The sequence below is a fragment of the Pangasianodon hypophthalmus genome, chromosome 1 (assembly GCF_027358585.1).
Source record: "Pangasianodon hypophthalmus isolate fPanHyp1 chromosome 1, fPanHyp1.pri, whole genome shotgun sequence".
Taxonomy (NCBI): domain Eukaryota; kingdom Metazoa; phylum Chordata; class Actinopteri; order Siluriformes; family Pangasiidae; genus Pangasianodon; species Pangasianodon hypophthalmus.
The window spans coordinates 21,113,511-21,134,417 of NC_069710.1; the positions used below are offsets into that span (position 1 = coordinate 21,113,511).

Here is a 20,907-nt window from a genome sequence, read left to right on the forward strand (position 1 = left end):
TTTATTAGTTAATTATTCCATCCATCCATCTTCTGTACAGTGTATCCTACACAGGGTCACAGGGAGCCTATCCCAGGGGACTTGGGACACAAGGCGGGGGACACCCTGGACATGGTGACGCGCACGCACTCATTCACTCACTACAGACAATTTAGAGATGCCAATCAGCCTACAACGCATGTCTCTGGACTGGGGGAGGAAACCAAAGTACCCAGAGGAAACCCCTGTGGGGAGCGCATGCAAACTCCACACACACAGGAGGGCTCAAACCCCCATCCCTGGAGGTGCGAGGCAACAGTGCTAACCACTAAAGCCACTGTACCCCCCCTTATTTAAATATTACTAACTGTCTTTAATGCATGCTTATATACTTTGTTTAATGCTATGTACTTCTGTTTCTATTTTCTTTTCCTGTGTAAAGGGCCTTGAGAGGCCTTTTGAAGGGTGTTGTATAAAATAAAGTTTATTATTATTATTATTATTATTATTACATTACAGTGATTGTTTTTTTTTTTGGTCCAGCTAAGCTACACACCACTACCACTGATATCTTTAGTGGATTAGATGGAGGAAAGAAGGCTGTACTAAAGCCATCAGGGTCATGAATCTGTGTCATCTGCGTCGTAAAGGGGCGTGTCGATGGCCATGGAGCAGAGACGTCACTGGATGGAGGCGGTGCTAATGACTTTGATTGACAGCAGAGGATGAGCGCTTTCTACGGGCTGCTGTGAGACATTGTGCGTGTGTGTGCGTGTGTGTGAGAGAGGGAGAGAGAGGGGTGGGGGGGGTTTGTGCCCATCTTACCGGGACGGGACCATACGGGAATACTGGGTAAGTCATTTTATTAGCAGTCGTCTGGTCCACTCATGTTCGTATTGTTAGCATGGAGTGACAGTGTCGCGGGCCTGCACGTGGCTGCGTGCTCGGTTCAGACAGGGATTAGCCACTGGCTACTTCTTATCATACAGATAACCAGCTAAATCCAGTTAGCTAGCTCGCTAATAATAACCAGCTGATACTGGTTGGCTAAACAAGGGTTGTTAGCTGGCTAGCTGTTCCAAACAGCCACTTTACCCAGTGACGAGTAGAAACCGGAGGAGCTCGGATAGCAGCTCCTGAGTTAGTGGTTAAAGTGTCTGAAGTAAACTTTTTTTAAAATCCCGATATTACTAATTTCCTGTCGCGAAGCTAATTGGCTCAGTCGTATGCTTCCCACCTGGTCCTCTGGCTAAGCGTGCTAGCTAAGCTAAGCTACACGGTTGGCTCGGAGTTGAATGGAGAGCGTGTGTACTCGTGGTTTAATTCCTGCCACACTCATTCAGGTTTAAGCACTAGTTACTCTCAGTGGCTCACTTTCCTTTTTAACACTTACACTGTATCCGCTAAGCACATCACGTGAAAGCATGAAGTAGTTCATATCAGTGAAGAGGATACAGCTCGCAACACTTTAGAGGCTCGTGCTTTAGCTCGAATTAAACTAGATAACAAAATGTGGCTATGAAGTAGCTTTAACTATATATAAAAAAAACAACAACAGCAAGCTTGCGCCAAGTTACTCCAGTTTGTGGACAGTTTCACGGCTGGTGTGCTCGTCTGTCTCCTCTTCCTTGTTTTTCCTGTCGTCCTGTCGTTCTTTGGAGTGTATATATGGCCTCTAGCAAGGTTTTACTGCAGCTTTCAGGCTCCTCTAAACTCACCAGGCTGGGAGTAAGACACCGTGTGGAAGACACAGATATACAGACAGACCATGATGGGTGGTGGTACACTGTATCTCTAATGAGCACACATATTCATGGCTATATGTCTGTCTAGATATGCTATTTAAATAAACATTGTGATATGACTTGGATATTGGATATGATTAACCCATGATTATGGAGTAGTTTAGTTTCACACCTATGCATAAGCAGGCTATGATCACTTGCACACTTTGTAATAAGTTTATTTCATTCAACTGTTTGTCCAGATCCGGCTGCCTACATGAGCACTGCAACCATAAATAACCAGAGTAGGTTGATTAAAAAGCCACAGAATAGAGCTAATAAAACAGTTGTGGATATATTTTCATTACATGTTGTGCTCCACGTATGTAGGTGTGTCCATCGAAATGGACCTTTGTCATGTCTCGCTCATACGTGTCTGTGATGTGATTCATGAAATGTGATGCATTTTACTCTGAGGCGGAGACAAAGATGTCAAAGCCTGTCATGACTAATGTGCTTCAAATGTTGCTCACTGGTGGAGAAACAGAACATTATTATACACTGAGCTGCCAATGTATTGGGAACACACACACACACACTGTCGATACTCTTTATAGTTTTTTAGTTTTATCAAGTAGATCTGCAATGTAGTTGAACTCAGTGGAAGTGTAATACTGACACAATGATACACGTGAGAATCTGTAAAACATTGGTTTGAACAACGCTAGAGTGGTCTAGTTACTGAGCACACTGTTATCAACTAGACACTCTTGCACTTGTAAAAACCAGTACTCTCACCTTAAACCTCAGGCTTCCACACGATACAATACAGTTTCGATTCATAAAGCAAATCTGATACGATGCGTTGTGATTCAATTTAGTAGCCTCTAATTGATGTGTGACTGACTGTTCAGAATCTGGAGTGGGCTTACTGTTAGTTCGGGAATAATGATAACATAGAAAAGGACTAGTTTAAAAGTATCAGTGTTACGGCCAAATAACTTTGCTAGGCTATTAAATTATATACACCTCAGTTTACAAATATGAATTATTTTATACACACCAGTTGTTTGTCCTTTTTTGATAATAATAGATTTATAACTGATAATAATAGATTCATGTTTGTTCATGGAGTTATGTTCAGTTCATTTCAGTTGTGACATTTTAAATAGATGCTTCGATCCAAATTGTTGGATTGTTCCACCCCTATTCTCAGCACAGCGCTGATGTGGACATGGTCATGGTATGGTAGTGGGTGTGGCAGTGGCATGGGTGCATTGGACAGCGTCAACGCTGGGTTGAGAAACAGTCTGCCAGCCAAATATATCCAGCCACCAGCAGTGCTGTGGTCAGAACGTGACACTGATAAAAGTTTGGTGGACATTGGTCTAAGCCTGGACCAACAAGGTGGGGGGCCAAGTAAAAGTACACAGTGTTTTTTTTTAAAAAAACAGCAACACTGCTGCACTGTGCTGAAAGTGGACCCCCTACCAAATAATAATGGTGTCCCTTTTCATTGATGGACAGGGTAGAGTGGGCTGACAGATTAGTCGTTAATATATATCTGTATAACTGTATGATTTTGGTGGAATAAATGGTTGATGCTTACTGTTTTCAGTTGATAAAGTTATAATAAAGAGGCCTTGTGTTTTACTTTGGAATTAGTGAGCTGTTCACTTCTGTATATGTCTGAAAAGCATAGTGGATATTTATGCACTACAACAGGTTTGTGTCCAAATGATGTACTCTAGCAGGTACAGAATACCCATAATGCCTATTTGATATTCATAGAGAACACAAGGTAGTGTGCCATTTCTTCAGCCACCTCCAGTTCCACTATTAAAGCTGGTAATTAAGTAATACGATGAATCAGGTTTGTTTGAGCAGGGAGGTTGGTAAATAGTGCTGGACTCTGGCCCTTTAGAACCACGGCTACTTTTAAAGAACTTTCCCTAGAACATTTAATAAGACCGAGATAGTGGAAATGTACAGGATGTTTCTATGGTTTTATTCCTTTTTCCACAAGCAACGTTACAAACCGAAAGTATTTGTGTGTCAAAATCTGAGCGAGCAGCAATTGGCTTGGATGCTTTTCATATTTGAATAGGGTGAGGTTTTGATTTGTTTGCTAAAATGACTGTTTGCACTGTTGTCAGTAGTAAAGAGTTAGCCAGCGGGCTATATAGGACTCCAGAAGATTAGACATGCTGGCTTTGATGTAAAAATGCTGTTTTTTTTTTTTATTTATTTTTTTATAGATAATCAAAATGTGCAACTAATATAATTAGTTCCTGATATCATTAAATTGAGTCTCTATACTGTTTGGCATGTGAGGTTTGCTCCTGTCATGTCCTGCTAAATCAGGAGCAGTGGAGTCAGTCAGTGTCATAAAAGTATCACAATTTCTATATTAGATATCACTCAGCCCTAGTTCCAGACATCTGTGGTAAAGTTTGTAATGGGCTAAAGTGTGGCTATAAGGGTTGCTTTTGGACAGAATTCATGTAGATGGAAATATTTATTCATTCATTTTCAGCAACTGCTTTATCCTGGCCAGGGTCACACCTAGGGCCAGTTTAGCTTAGCCAGTCCACCTACCAGCGTTGTTTTGGGAGTTGAAATAGATTCAGAAATAATATCAGTGCCACTGAGCTATATGTCATTTCACAAGAATCCTAGTTTAGTGTATGTTTACTGTAAATTATTGTCTGTTGTGTGAACAAATTCTGTGTTGTTGACTCCAACACTAAGAATAATACCTTGTACACTTGTACAAGTAATAAAAATGTAATATTGTGATGTGTTTTCTTATGAAGGCAGGCTTAAGCCTGTAGTAAACAGCACAACATGCTTTATTTTACTGTAGCAATAACACTCACATTCATTCACTTCTGTAAAAGGACCTTTTCTCATGAAGAGGTTTTGTCTCCCTCCAGTCCTCTAGGTGTGCTGAGCTTATCCGGAAGACTCCCACAAGTTTTCTTTAAGCTGTGACTTGACCTAAGTTCTAGGAATAATGACTGTTGCTAATGCCAAGTCTGCTACAGGTAAGCCCCTGCGGAAGAGATCTGCTGCTTCATGACTTCTTTTATATGGCAGACCAGCATTTTTATGTTCTTACAGATATGTACACAGTGACAGAGTGCTGCACTCGCAAGGGATTTTGAACGATAAATAGCTTTGCTAAAGCTTTTTTTTTTTTTAAATGCATTTTTCTGCCTTAAAGAAGTGTACATGATTTGAACAACTTTTAACTGCAGAGACTGCTCTACTTGACTGCTCTACTTGAAGTTAAATCAAAGATCTGAAGGTGCAGGGGACTAGTTCATATGCTAAAGAGAGCTGAATCTGTCGCACTAATTTAACAGCTTAATGCAAACTCTCTGTCACTGCAGCTTTTTTTGTTTCTAGACTTTTATCTATGACCCATTTTACACAATTTTCAGCTTCATGTTTCCATGTGGATGTGTAGGCTGGAATTGAAAAGACTTTAAATCAAATGATCGAGATCTAAAGATAATAAAGGTAGACAAGAACAAAATATATTTTTAATGCAACACAAACAAAGTACACAGAGGGAAAAAAAGCAGCTGCATACAAAAGACAAAGAGAGAATGAATGAATTCTGGGTCTAACAGCAGACGTGTGTGGTGGAAAACTAGTCACATATCATTATAGCTGAATTCAAATCGTGTTTTGACGAAATAGTTTTTCTCTCTTTTTTTTTGCCAACAATATTCTTTGACATCTTTATTTTAATATTTACATGTTTTTAATGTAAATGTTTTTATCTAGGCTACTTTATAACCTTATCTTGTGTGTGATGCTTCTCGAACATCACATTGTCAAAACATAGAAGGGCTTAACAGGTAAAAACTGACAACATTTAAAAATATTTAAAAGCAACAAAGGCACTAATAAATAGAAATTTAGTCAGAACTCTCCGAATCATTCCAAGCTCCAACTTCCCACCTCTGAGATTAGTCAAGTGTAACCAGAAAGCATGGCCAATTTTTTTGCGTTTTTGGTCTCCCAGCTAGCCACGGAATCATCAGGATTCAGACTTGCAATTTCCAGATGATAGGGTGAACGCTTTTTATGTTGTACCTCTCAGGAGCACCCACAGTTCACTGTTTGTGGCGTTTATTTTTTTCCTACTTTGTAGCTTGAATGCACCGAGGTCGAAAATGATATCATTCCAAGATTTGACTCCCCACTTCCGATATAAGTCGTATGGAGGGTGAAGGCTAACGTGCTTCCTCTGAGACGTGAAGCCAGCCAGCCACATCTTTTCAAACTGCTGCTCATGCTGCATCAGAGGGCAGCATTACACACTTGGAGACATGCGCTCTCAGCCCTCTTCCACACACATAAGCTCACAGAACCCTGGCCATGGGCTGGGGTGGCATTTCTGTTGCACCACTCAGATGCCTTCCTAATGTTAACTTATAAGTTTTTTTAAATTAGCTTTTTTTCCCATGAGTAACTTAGGTTATAAATATAGAGGTTGGTAGGACATCTTTCTTTGGAGTCAGAATGAAATAGTTATATGTGATTATCTCCTTCACTTTTGGGGGTAAGCAGATTTTAAAATAATGTAATGTAATAATGTTATTTAAAATAATGTACATGTAGCTTTGAAAACCTTCTTTATTAGAAAATGTCCAAAGTTGACCATTTGAAGGGTTTTCCCAGGCCACCACACATATGTAGGTCTGTTAGAGCGTGGTTTTCTGATCCAGCTTGTCAGGGGTTGTTTGTATAAAGCCAAGCCTTCTCGGTTTCATGTTTTTCCCCTCATAGCAGTGACTTAAGTAACCTATTTCAGCATTTGCTTGTCATTTTTACTAATATGCTATTATGGAACATTGCAAGACACAAATATATTATGTATACTGGTGTAACATGTGTTTTCTTACATATCTTTAATTTAATCTTTCATTTACTTGCCTTAATCAATTACCCAGTTATCTGGTTATAAGAAGAAACCAGATGTTGGCCTGTTCAACGAAAATTGCCCTGGATTTAATTAAAAACCAAATGCATCCCTGTGCTTCTTTAGACAGATTTATCACTACAGCTGAGTTTTCAGTTTGTGTTGTGAGTAATCCATGTCTGCTCATGTATTACTGGGTGGAAATGTTTACAGTGGCTTCAATAAAAAGGCTTCAAATTTCAACTTTTCTTTATACCCAGACTGGTAAACTTCACACTTCTCTAACATATCCCAGCTCTTCCATGCGATTGTGGTAGCAGCAGCAGCAGCAGCACTATGGGTAATTTCTGAATTTATAAGCAGAGTGGGTCAAATGATATTTTTATTTTGTGTCAAATTATTCTCATCATTCAAGCGAAAGAGAGAGCGCTGTAGAAAAAGTGGTGATAGTAGCAAATCTGGAACTGGAATAGTGTGTTTTGTTGTTGTGCAGTTTGTGGCCTTGCTGCGTGAGAGGTTTCTGTGTGGGTGTTCTCACCATGGAAATGGTTAGCAGTATGCTAATGAAGTCACTTTGTGATGAATCGGCCCATTCAGAGCCACTCAAGTTGTTTGTTGTGGCTTGAGTGCTTTTTGATGCATTAGTATTGATCCATTTGTTCTGCCACTTGGTACTGATGGTTGGTGGTGCTCCATGAAATGTAGGTGACTCTTTAATGAGGAGTTTAACTGAGTTGCCTTGTTCTTTACTGGAGTGAGGTTTTATAAAAGCTGTGCAGATACGGTTTAGAGGATATTCTCTTCAAACATATGTTAAAGTAAAACAAAGATTAGTGAAATGTGTTGGACATCTTTTGTATCAGAATATCTGAGGCTTTTAATGTATGAGTGGTGATCAGAGTTTCACAGTTTCATATTACTGATTAATTCAGTTTTGCCGACTAAATGCCTTGTTATTATCTTTTAATTAGGTCATTTAAACATTTGAAACTTTGACTGCTGTCATCTTTACAGAGTGTGTATGCGCTCTTCTCAGTTTTGATGATGATGAGAAAGTGCAGGACATTTTGACAGCTGGTCTTTATCTGATTTATAAACTGAATTGTTTAAGCTTATATCCATTTTTTTTAAGGCAGATGTATCCAAATGCTTTCCTTGTGAGCCCCACTTCCCAGTTTCTTGAGAACTTGTACTTATTTACTGTATACCGTATACTTATATACTAAGTAGGACACACATTGATGGACTTTATTTCACATTAATCAACTCAAAATCTCCATTTACCATGACAGAAAACATCTTTCAGTCTTTCCAGATTCATATGTCGATTGGCTCATCTTTCAGGCAAAGCTCCTAGACAAAATGTGTAAAGGTTGACAGATTTGAATAACTCAGAACATAACTATCCAAAAACTTGATCAAAGCATGACATTCACTGTGCGAGGAAATCACACTAAGCTAACAAGGTTTCAGGGATCTTTAGGTTTTAGACATCTTTAGGAGCTTTTGTTAAACTGGCTCCTTATCTAATATGATTTTTGCAGGAAGACAGCCTAGGCAAGTTCAGAAAGTACTAAGAAATAAAACAATATCAGAAATAATTTCAATATCAGTATCGATTTTAATATATTGTTTTTTCTTACAGTAGAGATGTTCAAGTATGTTATTGGCAGAAAAACTCATTTTTGGTCGACCCAAATTTTTCATCATTTTTGGCTATTTTCCAGAATTCACAGACGTCACAGTGACATCAGAAGGATTTTCCACACAATAAAGAAGAATTTATATTTAAAACAGTACATAGCCTTGGATAAGTATTTAATGTTTCATTGTGCAGGGATTGCTACTTTTTGTCATGACTTTTTTCCTGGAGAGCTATTTTAATCATTCTAAATCAACCGTAACCATCCCTTATCCAAACCTCTCCCCTTCTGAACAGTGCGGTCTCATAAAGTTTTCTACCTCTGTTACTCATATTGCTGAAAGTGGTGACAGCTTTCCACAACCCTCTGTAAATCTCTGCTTCTTATGTGGAAGAAATCTCAGCATGATTGATTTATATATCTAACAAATGGAGTAGGTTAGTCATGTAAAGCAGTAATAAACCTATATGAGTATTCTTAGCTGAAACTCAAGACACATCAAGTGAAAACTAAAAACCCAAATACTGACATTTTGTAAAAAATAAATGCTTTTTTTGTACCATTTAATAAATTGTTAAAATTTATTTAGCTGATATTCATGCTTTTAGATTAAACCTGAATGTAACTATTCTCCATGACAATATTAAAAAGCATTACTAATAAACAATTACCTTTGTAGCAAGTGCTCCTTCAGTGCCAGAGAAACACATGAATAAACAATTGATGTGTTTGGCCACTAATTATAGTTAATTATCTTTGGCTCCTACTATAAAATGTTAATGAATGTGAAGTAATGCCTGAATGGTGCAAATGGGACAGGGGACTGAGATGGGGTAATGACTTTCCCACAACTAGTTCAAGGTTGCAAGATTGGATGCTGGTCCCATTTCACTTCTAATCAGATCCAAAATGTATCTTTGACAAATTACAGCTTCTAAGTCAAGGCCTCATTTTTTGTGAATGATTTTTTAAATTGTATTTTTCAATCTGTTCTAAAGACTGATATATAGTTTGGAGAGGCTTGATGGAGTTGAGATTTTGCTTTTCTTTCTTAAGACTTTCAGGTTTTCGAGTGCAGTGGATGTGGCAATGAAAGGAATATTAGTATTATTAGAATTGTTAGCGCAATTAGATGGCTGAATACATGACAACGGTCTGCTAGGAGATTTTTTTGAACCATTTTTGATTTGCTTTTACTCTTCTACACCAATGTACTATAGTCATTTTATATGGCTGTATTTTTGTCTCATGTAAATTGTTATATCTGTCCTGTAGCTATGCAGAAAGTGTTGGATAACCTCAAGGAGCTGCCTCCCTCCACCGGCGCCAAAGACATTGACCTCATCTTCCTCCGTGGCATCATGGAGAGTCCCATAGTCCGCTCTCTGGCCAAGGTACCCAAAACCTTGTCTGTGTATTTGCTTTTTTGATCAATGATTCACTCATACGCATCTGTCTTTAAAATATATGAGTGTGAAATCATTTTACTTTTAGCAACGTTGGTGTGCTTCTACATGTCAGTATGTGTTTTTATGTGTCTCCTTGTGTCTCTGTATGTCTAACTTTGTAATATGGTATGTGTTTTTGTCTACACCCAACACAATCTATCACCCTGGAAGAAGAGTAATGTCTGCATTCAGCCGGTCCCACTAGGAATATATTCATTGCATTCCCCCTCAGGAATCATGGCCAGGGGCAGAAACAAGAAAGTGATAAGCTAATTAATCACCTTTGGACAGAGCCAAGAACAGAAATATTGTTGAGGATAAAGTAAAAAAAAAAAAAAAAAAAAAAAAAAAAAAAAAAAAAAGTAGTTGGCTATACTTGCCTTGAAATTTGTATGTCACTGAGTACAGTCATAGGCCCTAGGATTACATTTTAAATACCAGAGGATCATAGTGTTCTTATTTTTCCTGGTTTCCAAAATGTATTCTTTAATAAGTAGTTTTCATGTAGAACTTAAGAGAGGCTGTTTGGGAACTTTAAGTAAAGCCTTCGGGGTGAAGTTCCATCATGAAGCTGGATGGTAAGGAAATAATATACAAAGCAGTAATACTGCTAAAAATTTAAAGTAGCTTTTATTTATTTTCTATAACATTTCTTGGTCACTGCATAATTCCACATGTGTAGTATCATAGTGTTAATGTCTTTGCTATTCTAAAAGAGTAAAAACTAGTTAAAAAAAAAAAAAAGTGGGGGTGGGGAATCAATATAGTTTGCAAAATTTATTCACAAGTAAAAATCATAACAGTGGTTACTGCAGAAGTATTCACCCTATTGCTGTGTTTAAATTAAGTGTAATATGATCTAAATATAAATACACCTGTTCCTGGAAGGACCCAGAGACCCAAACAAACAGTGTCATGAAGACCAAGGAACTATCGAAACAAGTCTGGGACAATGTTGTGGAAAAGTATTAATCAGGGTTTGGTTATATAAATATTCCAAACTTTGAACATTCCACAGAGCACCATTAAAAACTGAAAAGAATATGGCACAACCATGACTCGAGTGAACCAAATGTCAATAACTGGGTATAGAGGAGATTATTCAGAGAAGCAGCCAAGAGGCCAAGAGTAACTTTCAACATGGTGCTACCAACACTACGCTTCACTGTGGGGATGGTGTTTTCAAGGGAACAGAGGGCAGTGAAAGGCACTGTAATTCCCTATCCTAAAGACAATGTGAGGCCAGAGAAAGTTCTGTCTGTAGTGACTGTGGTCTATCTCTTTCCCCAGGCTCATGAGAAACTGGAGGATGTGAAGCTCGAGGCAGTGCGGAACAACAACGTGGAGCTGGTGAGCGAGATTCTGTCTGACATCAGTGGCCTAGCCGAGCACAACGACAGCGCAGCAGAGCTCTCCAAGATTCTCAAGGAACCACACTTCCAGGTAAACCGGATCCTGGTGTCATGACACTGACTCTGGCTCTGGTAATCTTCACTAATTCATGAGGACTGGAAATAAGTGGTGTTTAATGTGCAGCTAACACTGTGGTACAAGACAAGTCTGTAATTATCCTGTGAAGCTTTTATTTGTTAATGTTTAAAGACTTTTGATTTAATTCAGTTGTTAATTACCAGGTTTAATACAGGGGTTGAAGCAGTAAATAGCAGAACCTTTCTAGACTCTGTGGCAGGGTTCCACAAATTTGGTCCTGGAGGGCCAGTTAGTGGCTTTTCCCTCATCTACAAGTTCATTACCTCCATAGTGGGTTTATAGAGATGTCCCCATAGCACAGTATGTATTTAATTTACTTTGTTTACTGATATGTTTTCATGTTTCCAGTCCTTAATAGAAACTCACGATCAGGTGGCTGCTAAATCTTTTGAAACACTTCCATCTACGGCAAACAACACTACCAAGTACAGCACCTCTCTTATGCCAGTGGACACTGTGCGTATGATCAGCATCCAGAAGAAGGCAGGAGAGCCGCTGGTGAGGGAGCTAATGTACTCTTTTCAGCCTAACAGAACTTGACTAGTGTAGCCAGACTATAATTTGCTTTATCATCCAAAAGATCTTTAAGTCATAATGCTAACTTTTTTTTTTTTTTCTAACATTTTTTGAGGCAGCATAATTTAACACTTAAACTGGAATGAAACCAACTATTTAAAAATGATAGTAGTGTCTCCTCAATTTTCCTAATGGCCAATGTACTTAGACCACAATGTATATAGTACAATAATATACTATACATTTACTGGCTGTTTATTAGGAACACTCAGTCAGTCAGCCTATCCTGTGGAAGTAGCACAGTGCATAAAATCATGCTTCAAGTAATGTTCACACCAAACAGCAGAATGGCATGATTGTTGGTGCTAGATGGGCTAGTTTGAGTATTTCAGAAACTGATCTCCTGACATTTTCATGCACAAGAGTCACAATCAGAATTTGGCATTAATCCAAACTGCCTTGTGTCAGCAGTTCAGGCTGGTGCTGGTGGTGAAATGGTGTGGGGAGTGTTTTCTTGACACACATTGGGCCACCAGTCGAACACTGTTTGAATGTCACAGCCTATCAGAGTATTGTTGCTGACCAAGTGTATCCCTTTATGGCTACAAATTACTCATCTTGTAATGGCTACTTCCAGCATGATAATGTACCATGTCACAAAGCAAATGTCATCTCAAACTGGTTTCATGAACATGACAATGAGTTCAGTGTTCTTCAGTGGCCTTCCCAGTCACCAGATCTGAATCCAATAGAGGACCTGTGAGATGTGGTAGAAAGGGAGATTGGCAGCAAATCTGCAGTAATTATGTGATGCAATCATGTGAACATGGACCACAATCAGAGGCTGTTCTGAGAGCAAAGGGTGATCCTACCCATAATTATTACATTTTACATGATGTTCCTAATAAAGTGGCTGGTGAATGTATATAAGTAGTAAAGAATGTATGTTGATTATTCTTGTTTATTCTTTATTAATGTTTATTCTTGACGTGTATTGAAATGTGCGAGGGGCGGTTATCCACAATTAGATATTCTAGTGATCTTTGCCGAGTGTGAATAGTTTGGTTTAGGTTTCTGAGACTCAAAATGGTGTCTGATCGCATAATGGCTTATGGCTTACCCCTTGTGAGACAACTTTTGGAAATAGAAAACGGAGTGGACTGAAGAGGTCAGTTGAACTTTAGCACCTATTAAAAGAAAGACTGCCTGGGAATAGTGGAATTTATGAGATGTGGGTACTGAAAGCTGTTATCACAGAATGAATGAGGTCAGTGCTTGTTTCTGTGCGTGCATGCATGCAAAGTCTATAAGATTCAAAGCGTGTGGTCTTTTTTAGGGTGTGACATTCCGAGTGGAGAACGGCGAGCTTGTGATCGCGCGCATTCTCCATGGCAGCATGATTGACAAGCAGGGCATGCTGCACACGGGCGACGTCATCCGGGAGCTGAACGGCCAGGAGGTGGGCGGCGATCCTACGGCATTGCAGGAGATGTTGAAAGACATCAACGGAAGCGTCACCCTCAAAATCTTGCCCAGCTACAGAGACACACCCACACCTGCACAGGTGGGTGAAGGGAAAACAGCAAACTGGTACTGGTACTGTAGTTTTATTAAATTATGTCCTCAACTGAGCTTCATGAACCTGTCAGACTGTAGGTAAACATGTATTTGAAGTAGCTAGAATGGGAAAGGACCACTAAGATACAATATGACAACTCTAGAGCTATATTAGCTTTTGTGTCGGTTATTGTAAGTATAAAGGAATAGTTTTCTATCTACTGTGCAGGGCTATATACTTCTGATTTTTATCTTAAGTCTAGACATGCACTGGTCTTGGCTGTGGTCTCTTTACTCATCTGTTAACTGGGTGTAGTAGAGAAGTAGAGGTCTGATTCTACCTGTCACACACAAGGTGGAGAGACTTGCCCTCAGGCTGACTCGGAAGAATGCCACTCAGCTGAAACTGAGCCTGCCTATTCCTATTAATAACGCACTCTGTGCTATCTAGGGCAGATGGGAGGAGAGACTTAGAGAGAGGAACGTGGACACACGCACATATATATAGACACACTCATTAAGGAGGTCTGAGATGTGATGGAAATAGGTTAACTCATTCTTTGTTGCTTTCTTGGAGTGAAATGGGAATGAATGTTCTTTACATTCAGTGATACGGGTCTGTTAGCAATCTCAATATGATGTAGACATATAATATAATAAGAGCTGTTTCTCACACAGAAGTGCCCTTTGCTCTATTTCACTGTGCTTCGAGAACAGGCAGGGTTTGTATGTTGACAGTACGCACAACAGGGACTAAGGTTAAAAGCCATCTAAATATTTCTTGTAAAAACATACTATGCATTCGTTGTTGACGTATCCTGCTTGTCCTTAAGCATAGAGCTACATGAAAGACAAACTAAGAGTCTACTTTGAGATTTATAACTCATTAAATACAGCATGTGAAACTATTAATATGTAAAATTAAAAATATCTCGTAAATATTTCAGATCTTCTTGTTTGAAGAGGACTGACGGTCGGTTTATTAACTTAACGACTTAATTGATGAAGTTAATGAAATGCTTGATGTACACTGTTTGTAATTAGTTGGGCAAGAAATAAAATATGTATAAATTTTCCCTTACTCTAAATGTAGTCATTTCAGACATGTTTGTTGTCTGGCATTTGCTTCTTTGGATTTGCACTGAGGCTAACCCCCCTATATTTGCTTCAAATGACATTGTTATGCTACAAAAGTGTACATTTTTTAAATGAACAATTTTGTAAAATAGCAGGGATATACCATATTTGCAAATTTAAGTCCAAAATGGAACTATATGATTGTCCATATCATTTTGTATTAATCAAAATTGGCTTTCAACCTTAAAAGGGTCCAGAATGTACTCTAAACTGTGCAAGGAAAAATAATTGTGTTTTAGATCCTAAGCCTCATTCAATTCAAAACAAAGGACGTAGATGTCAGACAGCAAACAAAAACGTTTTTTCACCAGTCCACTTGTAAAAAATCAGATGTTGATTGTTTCTCCTGACACATGCAAATAGACTGAGTGCACACAACTACATGTGCATACACACCATCTGCAGCATGAATAAAGGCAGCATGTCAGCCAGTTGCACGTTCAAGCCCAAGATTTCCGTCCTCCTTTACACTCAGTTCTGTGATCACTTATAATTTCAGTGAAGCTTTCTTTGAAAATTTCTCTTGAATATTACACCTACTTCATGTACTTACGTTTTCTTTTTCTATAGTTTCCTCTAAAACTAGATAGTACTTTCACTTAGCATTCACTTAAAAATGACACTTTCTGGTTTTAGGTGTATCTGAGACCTCATTTCAAGTACAACCCTGAAACAGACAACCTCATTCCCTGTAAAGAAGCAGGACTGGCTTTTTCCAAAGGGGAGATCTTGCACATTGTGAACAGGGAGGACCCCAACTGGTGGCAGGTTGGTAGCACACCTGAATGTTTCTGAGCTATTGTACCAGTTCAGTATATAAGATTGTATATAGTTTAATACCATTGCTATACCAGAGTTGCATTAACCTAAATTAAAAGTAATCCATTGAGTTAGGAAAGCACTCATTGACATGGTAACGTGTGTGTCCCTCAGGCACGTAGTGTAGTTGGAGGCCGCACTGGTCTCATCCCAAGCCAGTATTTGGAAGAGAAGAGGAAGGCATTTGTACGGAGAGACATGGAAGGATCAGGTATGTTAGGAATGTAGTTTTTGTCTAAACACTTAGAAACAAAGTGAGAGGTATTAATATGATATTTCTTTGAGCAGAGAGGAGTGTGAATTTGGTCTCGGTCATATCTCCCTCACTGCAATGTGATTTCCTTTTTCTTAAATTCCAGGAATCCTCTGTGGAACGATAACTGGAAAAAGGAAGAAAAAGAAAATGATGTACTTAACATCAAAGAATGCAGGTTGGCAAAACAGGAAGATGTTTTATCTTGTGAAAAGAGTGGAAAAATTTTTTATTTTTTTTTTTTGGAATAAGAGGTGTCTGACACAGGGATACCTCTAATATTGTCTTTCTCTCTTCCCCACTTCCTGTCTGTATTAGAATTTGATCGTCATGAGCTGCAGATCTATGAGGAGGTAGCTAGGATGCCTCCATTCCAGAGGAAGACACTCATCCTGATTGGTGCTCAGGGTGTGGGCCGCAGAAGCCTGAAGAACAGGCTGATTGTGTTAAACCCATTGCTCTTTGGCACCACCGTACCCTGTAGGTTCAATTACTACTCCTGTAGTGCATGTCTTTCCCACCGTCTTTCCTCATCAGTCAGTGTAGTATTTTCAGTAATATCGTATAACCTGATATTCACGTTGTTAAGATATTGATGTGAAATATTAATCCTGTGGTTTCTGCCTCTCCCATTAGTCACGTCTCGGCGGCCACGTGACGACGAGAAGGATGGACAGTCGTACTGCTTTGTGTCCAGAGCAGAGATGGAGATGGACATTAAAGCCGGCCGCTACCTTGAGCATGGGGAGTATGATGGGAATCTGTATGGCACCAAAATCGACTCCATTCACGAGGTGGTCCACGCCGGTCGCACCTGCATACTGGATGTCAACCCACAGGTAAGCAGAACAGAAAGGTATTGCAGTAGCAGCAGGTGTGTGGCTTTTTAGCTATACTCAGTGCAGTAGCTGTGGACCTGTATACAGAAGTGAATAAAAATGTTTACTGAATTTTATCATTAAAAACACTGGAGCAGTAGTTATCAGGGCTGTCAGAACAAACTTTACTATGTGAAAGCAGGGTGGAAAAACATCCCAGGTATATCCCTGACATATCCCTTCTGTCCCCGGTGGAAATTGTGTCTGTGCCAAATTTTTATTATTATTCAAGTTTAGCTAGAATTTACAGGAAAATTATTACTCTTGGGTCTACTTTTGCACCCAGCTTTTGTGATAGAAATAGAAGTCTAACATGCAGTGGCATCTGCAGGATTCGATCACATAGTACGCACAAGAATGGCCCACAACCCAGCAACATTTAGACACACAAACTGACTGCTCTGACCACAGAAATTATGATTGCAGAGGTGAGAGATTGTTCTCCACTTTGGAAAACCAAAATTACACTCTTGAATTGTCATTGTGTATATGCATTAAAGGCAAAAATCAGAGTGAGAGACAGAGAAACCACAGGATTAGTATTTCACCACAGTACCATGACAGACTTGCTGACAACATTAATATCACATTATACATACATTGTTTTTACTCACTTAAAGTAAGTCAAATGGTGTTTTCTGATCTTTTTTGTTTTCAGATCAGTGACACTTGATTGACTGGATTGATGTAGAGTGGATTCTCTGAATGAATGCATGTCATCTGTCATATACTTACTTTTTAAGCATGTTTTAAATGTATTTAGTAATTTTCTAATTAAATATAAAAAATGAAGTATGTGCCATAAGGGAATTATCTGTCACAGTGGTCTTGGCATTGGTAAAATTGGTGTGAAATCAGAGGCATTATGTTACAAATCTAAACTTACAAAGTTGATAAAACACTTTTTCACAACACAAAGGCCACATATACAGAAAGCTACAAGTAGAAAATGATGCAAAGGGAAATCTGTTAACTGTTGACTGTGTGCACCTCCATGTTGTTGTGACATCAGGTGTGTTTGTCAGAGAACCTGGGCAGTGTCCTGACTATGAATTCCATTCACCTGCACTCTTTTACATGTCGAAGTCTGGTTCTTTCAAGTACAGTGTTTTGCAGCATTAATCTGCAATGGTGTTGTTTGTATTTTCTAAAATTACACCCTATGCAGTGAGCATATGTAGTCAATAGGAGGCCATTTGGGATTCGGCCTCACTTTGTGCTGTAGGGCCTTTAAACGTTATTTCTGTGCGAAGATGAAATAAGCATCTCAAATAGCATAACATATAAGTGATAAGAAAACCTTACTGTGGCTAGATAAATAGAAATGAACCCCAAGCATAGAGTAAAAGATGACAATTTCCTTTGGTGGTTTAGGAAATAAGCTCAGAGTGTTGATGAACTAGACTTATCTAAGCTTATTAATATTTGAATGGATCTCAATACTAGCTCTTTAAAGTGATTAAAATTTAAATGCAGCTTAGAAAGTTTTGGACATGACTAATACTTACATAAGCTGAGTTATTAGTAAAAGCTCTTCCTGCTTCTGCTGATGATTTATAGCTATGTTTAATTTCAACAATTTAACAAAGATGTCAGCATATACAGATAAATAAAGATAAAATAAAGATGCCTGTGCTGGGCCAGATTTATTATGTAGATAAATCAGGTTTTATGAAAGATAACATGACTACAATAAATCACTGAATACTGAATATCATCACCAGGCACTGAAGGTGTTGAGAACAGCGGAGTTCATGCCGTTTGTGGTTTTCATCGCTGCTCCCGAGCTGGACACACTACGAGCCATGCACAAAGCTGTGGTGGACGCAGGAATCACCACCAAACTACTGACGGTCAGTCTCATATCTCTTCACTGTATTCTCCTGTCAGCCAAGACATTAAAGAATGTGTATACTTAAATGTGTGTACACGCGACATGCTGATATTTACATCTCTCTCTCAGGAAACGGACTTAAAGAAAACGGTGGACGAGAGTGCCAGGATCAAACGGGCGTATAGCCATTACTTTGACTTGACAATAGTGAATGATAATCTGGATAAGGCCTTTGAGAAACTGCAGGCAGCTGTGGAGCAGCTGTGTACAGAGCCTCAGTGGGTACCAGTTAACTGGGTTTACTGAACTGTCCATCCTCATCATCTTTAGCACCACCACCACCACCCTCATCATCTTCATCGCTGGTGTCATGGACCACGGCAGGACTGTCGGTGGTCAGTGCGTCTCAGCCTGACCCTGAGGTCCAACCCTGCTATGCAAAGCTATACCATCCATGAGAAAAGAAAGGGAAGTGTACTTATTTATTGACTTTTTTTTTAATCTACCAGCAGAACACATCTCGAGGCATAACTGTTCCTTGTGTTACTATACAAATGATGTACTTACAGGGTGGTCAAAGTCGTTTTGTTATCCACAGTGAGAAGCTGAAGCAAATGTCATTGCTGTGAGTTGTGATACACTTTTGTACTGGAGCGTTTCAGCGGCCAATTCATCTTACTGATCTCTTTAATGCTAGTTTTCTACATATTAGTAAATGTACTCAGCAGTTTTCATGGTACTGCTATGCGGAAACTCGTTACAATATTGAACTATTGTTGTACTAAGTTGTCTTTTATTGATGGAGAGAGGAGGGAGAAAAGAGAAGTGGGAAATATTTTACCAACTAATTTTTTTTTTTTTTTTTTTTCTAAGATGTAACACCACTTTGAGTTTTACGTTATGCTGCAACTGTAGCATTAGAAAATCAGCTGAACACTGTGGAGTATCTATTCATACGCTGTCATATTCGATCGTTGTCTAAAAAATGTCTAAAATGTCTTGATGCTTCAAAAAAGCACAGTATTCATCTCAATGCCTTTGCAGTGTCATACAAAATTAACAGTAGTGACAAATGTTCTTAGTAAATATGGATTTTGGGACACAAGGTTTATCAACTAAAGTTTTTTTTTCTATAAACACTATGACTTGCCCGTGTATTTGTGTGCTATATTTCAATGTCTATGTCTTATGTGTTCTTACCACCACATTAATAATGTGTATCTGCCCTTGTTCCCTTTTCAGTTGGATAAAGTGTGCAGTTATTCATTTCACTTTTTTTTGACAATAGTTTTAATCCAGAAGCCCAACAAGCAAAAAGTGTTTAAATGTTTAATTTTTTTATTGCACATGTTCATAAAACAGAGACAAAAAGAAGGTGCTTCGGAGCTGAATAAAAAGGTTACTACCTGGAGATCAGACATGTAAAGAAAAATTCAGCATCTACTTTGTGAGAGACGTAGATGATAAAATATCACATTGATATTATTATAGCAGCGGCAGGATACTGGCTGTTGTGGCTGTAGGAGGTCTGAGAGCACGACTTGTTTCATGGGTGCCAGCAACATTGGAACAGTACAGTTCATTTTATATATCTTTCTGTTCCTGAAATATTAATTTCAGGATTAAAATAATTACTGATTATTTTACAGCAAAGATATGACACAGTAAAACATTTAAACTAGCAAAAAAGATAGTTTGCTACACAGCAGCAGTTTTAACACAGCAGTTAATTATTGCTTGTTCACAGTTTGCAATTTTAAAAGGAAACCTTTTCTATAGAACTCTATATTAATTCTATCATTATGCCATGATATGATTTACATTTCTGTCAAATGATAGTACTGAAACTCTGATCTGTTTGTTCACATAAAACAAGTTCCTTGTCAGTTTAACCCCTGCTGTTAGATTTTTATGTCTGAGCTTCTCAAACTAAAATGCTGGAGGACTGCAGCACTGCAGTGTTTAATGTTTTCCTGCTCTAATGCTCCTAATTACCAGCTGATGAGTTAAATAGACTAGAGCTTAATTGTAAGGTGATGAAATCACTAACCTGTGTAATGCTGCAGTTCTTCACAGCGAATGGTGAGAATATTGTCCTGGACAGTGTGTTCTGTCTCCCTTTGTCTTTGTGCTAGTTAACCTGTTTGTCTACACCGGCAAATATATTTCACTATGACCAGACCTGTATTTTAACATTTGAACAACAGCCATTAAAAATCGTATTTTTAGACAAACACTTTCAATTAAGCATGATTTTGTAATAAGCATGGAAATACCATTAATGTCTGTAGTCCTGTGTATGACCTGCACACACGCATACAGATGGGTGACAGATTAACAGAAAAAAAGTGTCTTTGTTCTGCTGTGGGACATCTGGGTCCACTTGTCCCCTAAGAGAGAAGGGTCACTGCAAATCAATACAAAGTTATTCTGATCGATCACCTTTATCCTATGATGAGGAATCATTGCTGTCCTGATGGGAGTGATCTCTTCCAGAAGGACAAGAGCTCACTATAAGGTTTGTATGAAAATCATATGCTATGGCTTTGGCAGATCTCAGTCACTGGAACTAAACTCAGTTGAACACCCGTGGGAGTTTTTGGACTGATAGTGTTAGCGCTCCACCATCAACTAAAAAAACTCTGTGGGAAGAATGGTGTTCTCTTGCTGTATAATCTATGCCAAGGCACAC

The 20,907-nt window shown here is 38.7% G+C and overlaps 1 protein-coding gene across 3 annotated transcripts; it reads left to right on the forward strand.

Moving 5' to 3' along the window:
- The first annotated feature begins 675 nt into the window (after positions 1 to 675).
- Positions 676 to 19,486, forward strand: pals2a (protein associated with LIN7 2, MAGUK p55 family member a). Of its 3 annotated transcripts, none has more exons than XM_026939902.3 (13): positions 681 to 831; positions 4,640 to 4,750; positions 9,558 to 9,676; positions 11,021 to 11,173; positions 11,570 to 11,719; positions 13,074 to 13,301; positions 15,068 to 15,199; positions 15,365 to 15,461; positions 15,610 to 15,681; positions 15,822 to 15,983; positions 16,140 to 16,342; positions 18,106 to 18,234; positions 18,345 to 19,486. In XM_026939902.3, the coding sequence occupies exons 2-13, from the start codon at positions 4,720 to 4,722 to the stop codon at positions 18,519 to 18,521; spliced, it is 1,653 nt and encodes a 550-aa protein (XP_026795703.1). In that variant the 5' UTR covers positions 681 to 831; positions 4,640 to 4,719; the 3' UTR covers positions 18,522 to 19,486. The 3 variants fall into 3 exon arrangements, with proteins under 3 accessions (XP_026795707.1, XP_026795703.1, XP_053088797.1); XM_053232822.1 differs by lacking the exon at positions 681 to 831 and adding an exon at positions 2,076 to 3,811; XM_026939906.3 differs by lacking the exon at positions 4,640 to 4,750 and having other exon boundaries at positions 676 to 831.
- The last annotated feature ends 1,421 nt before the right edge of the window (positions 19,487 to 20,907 follow it).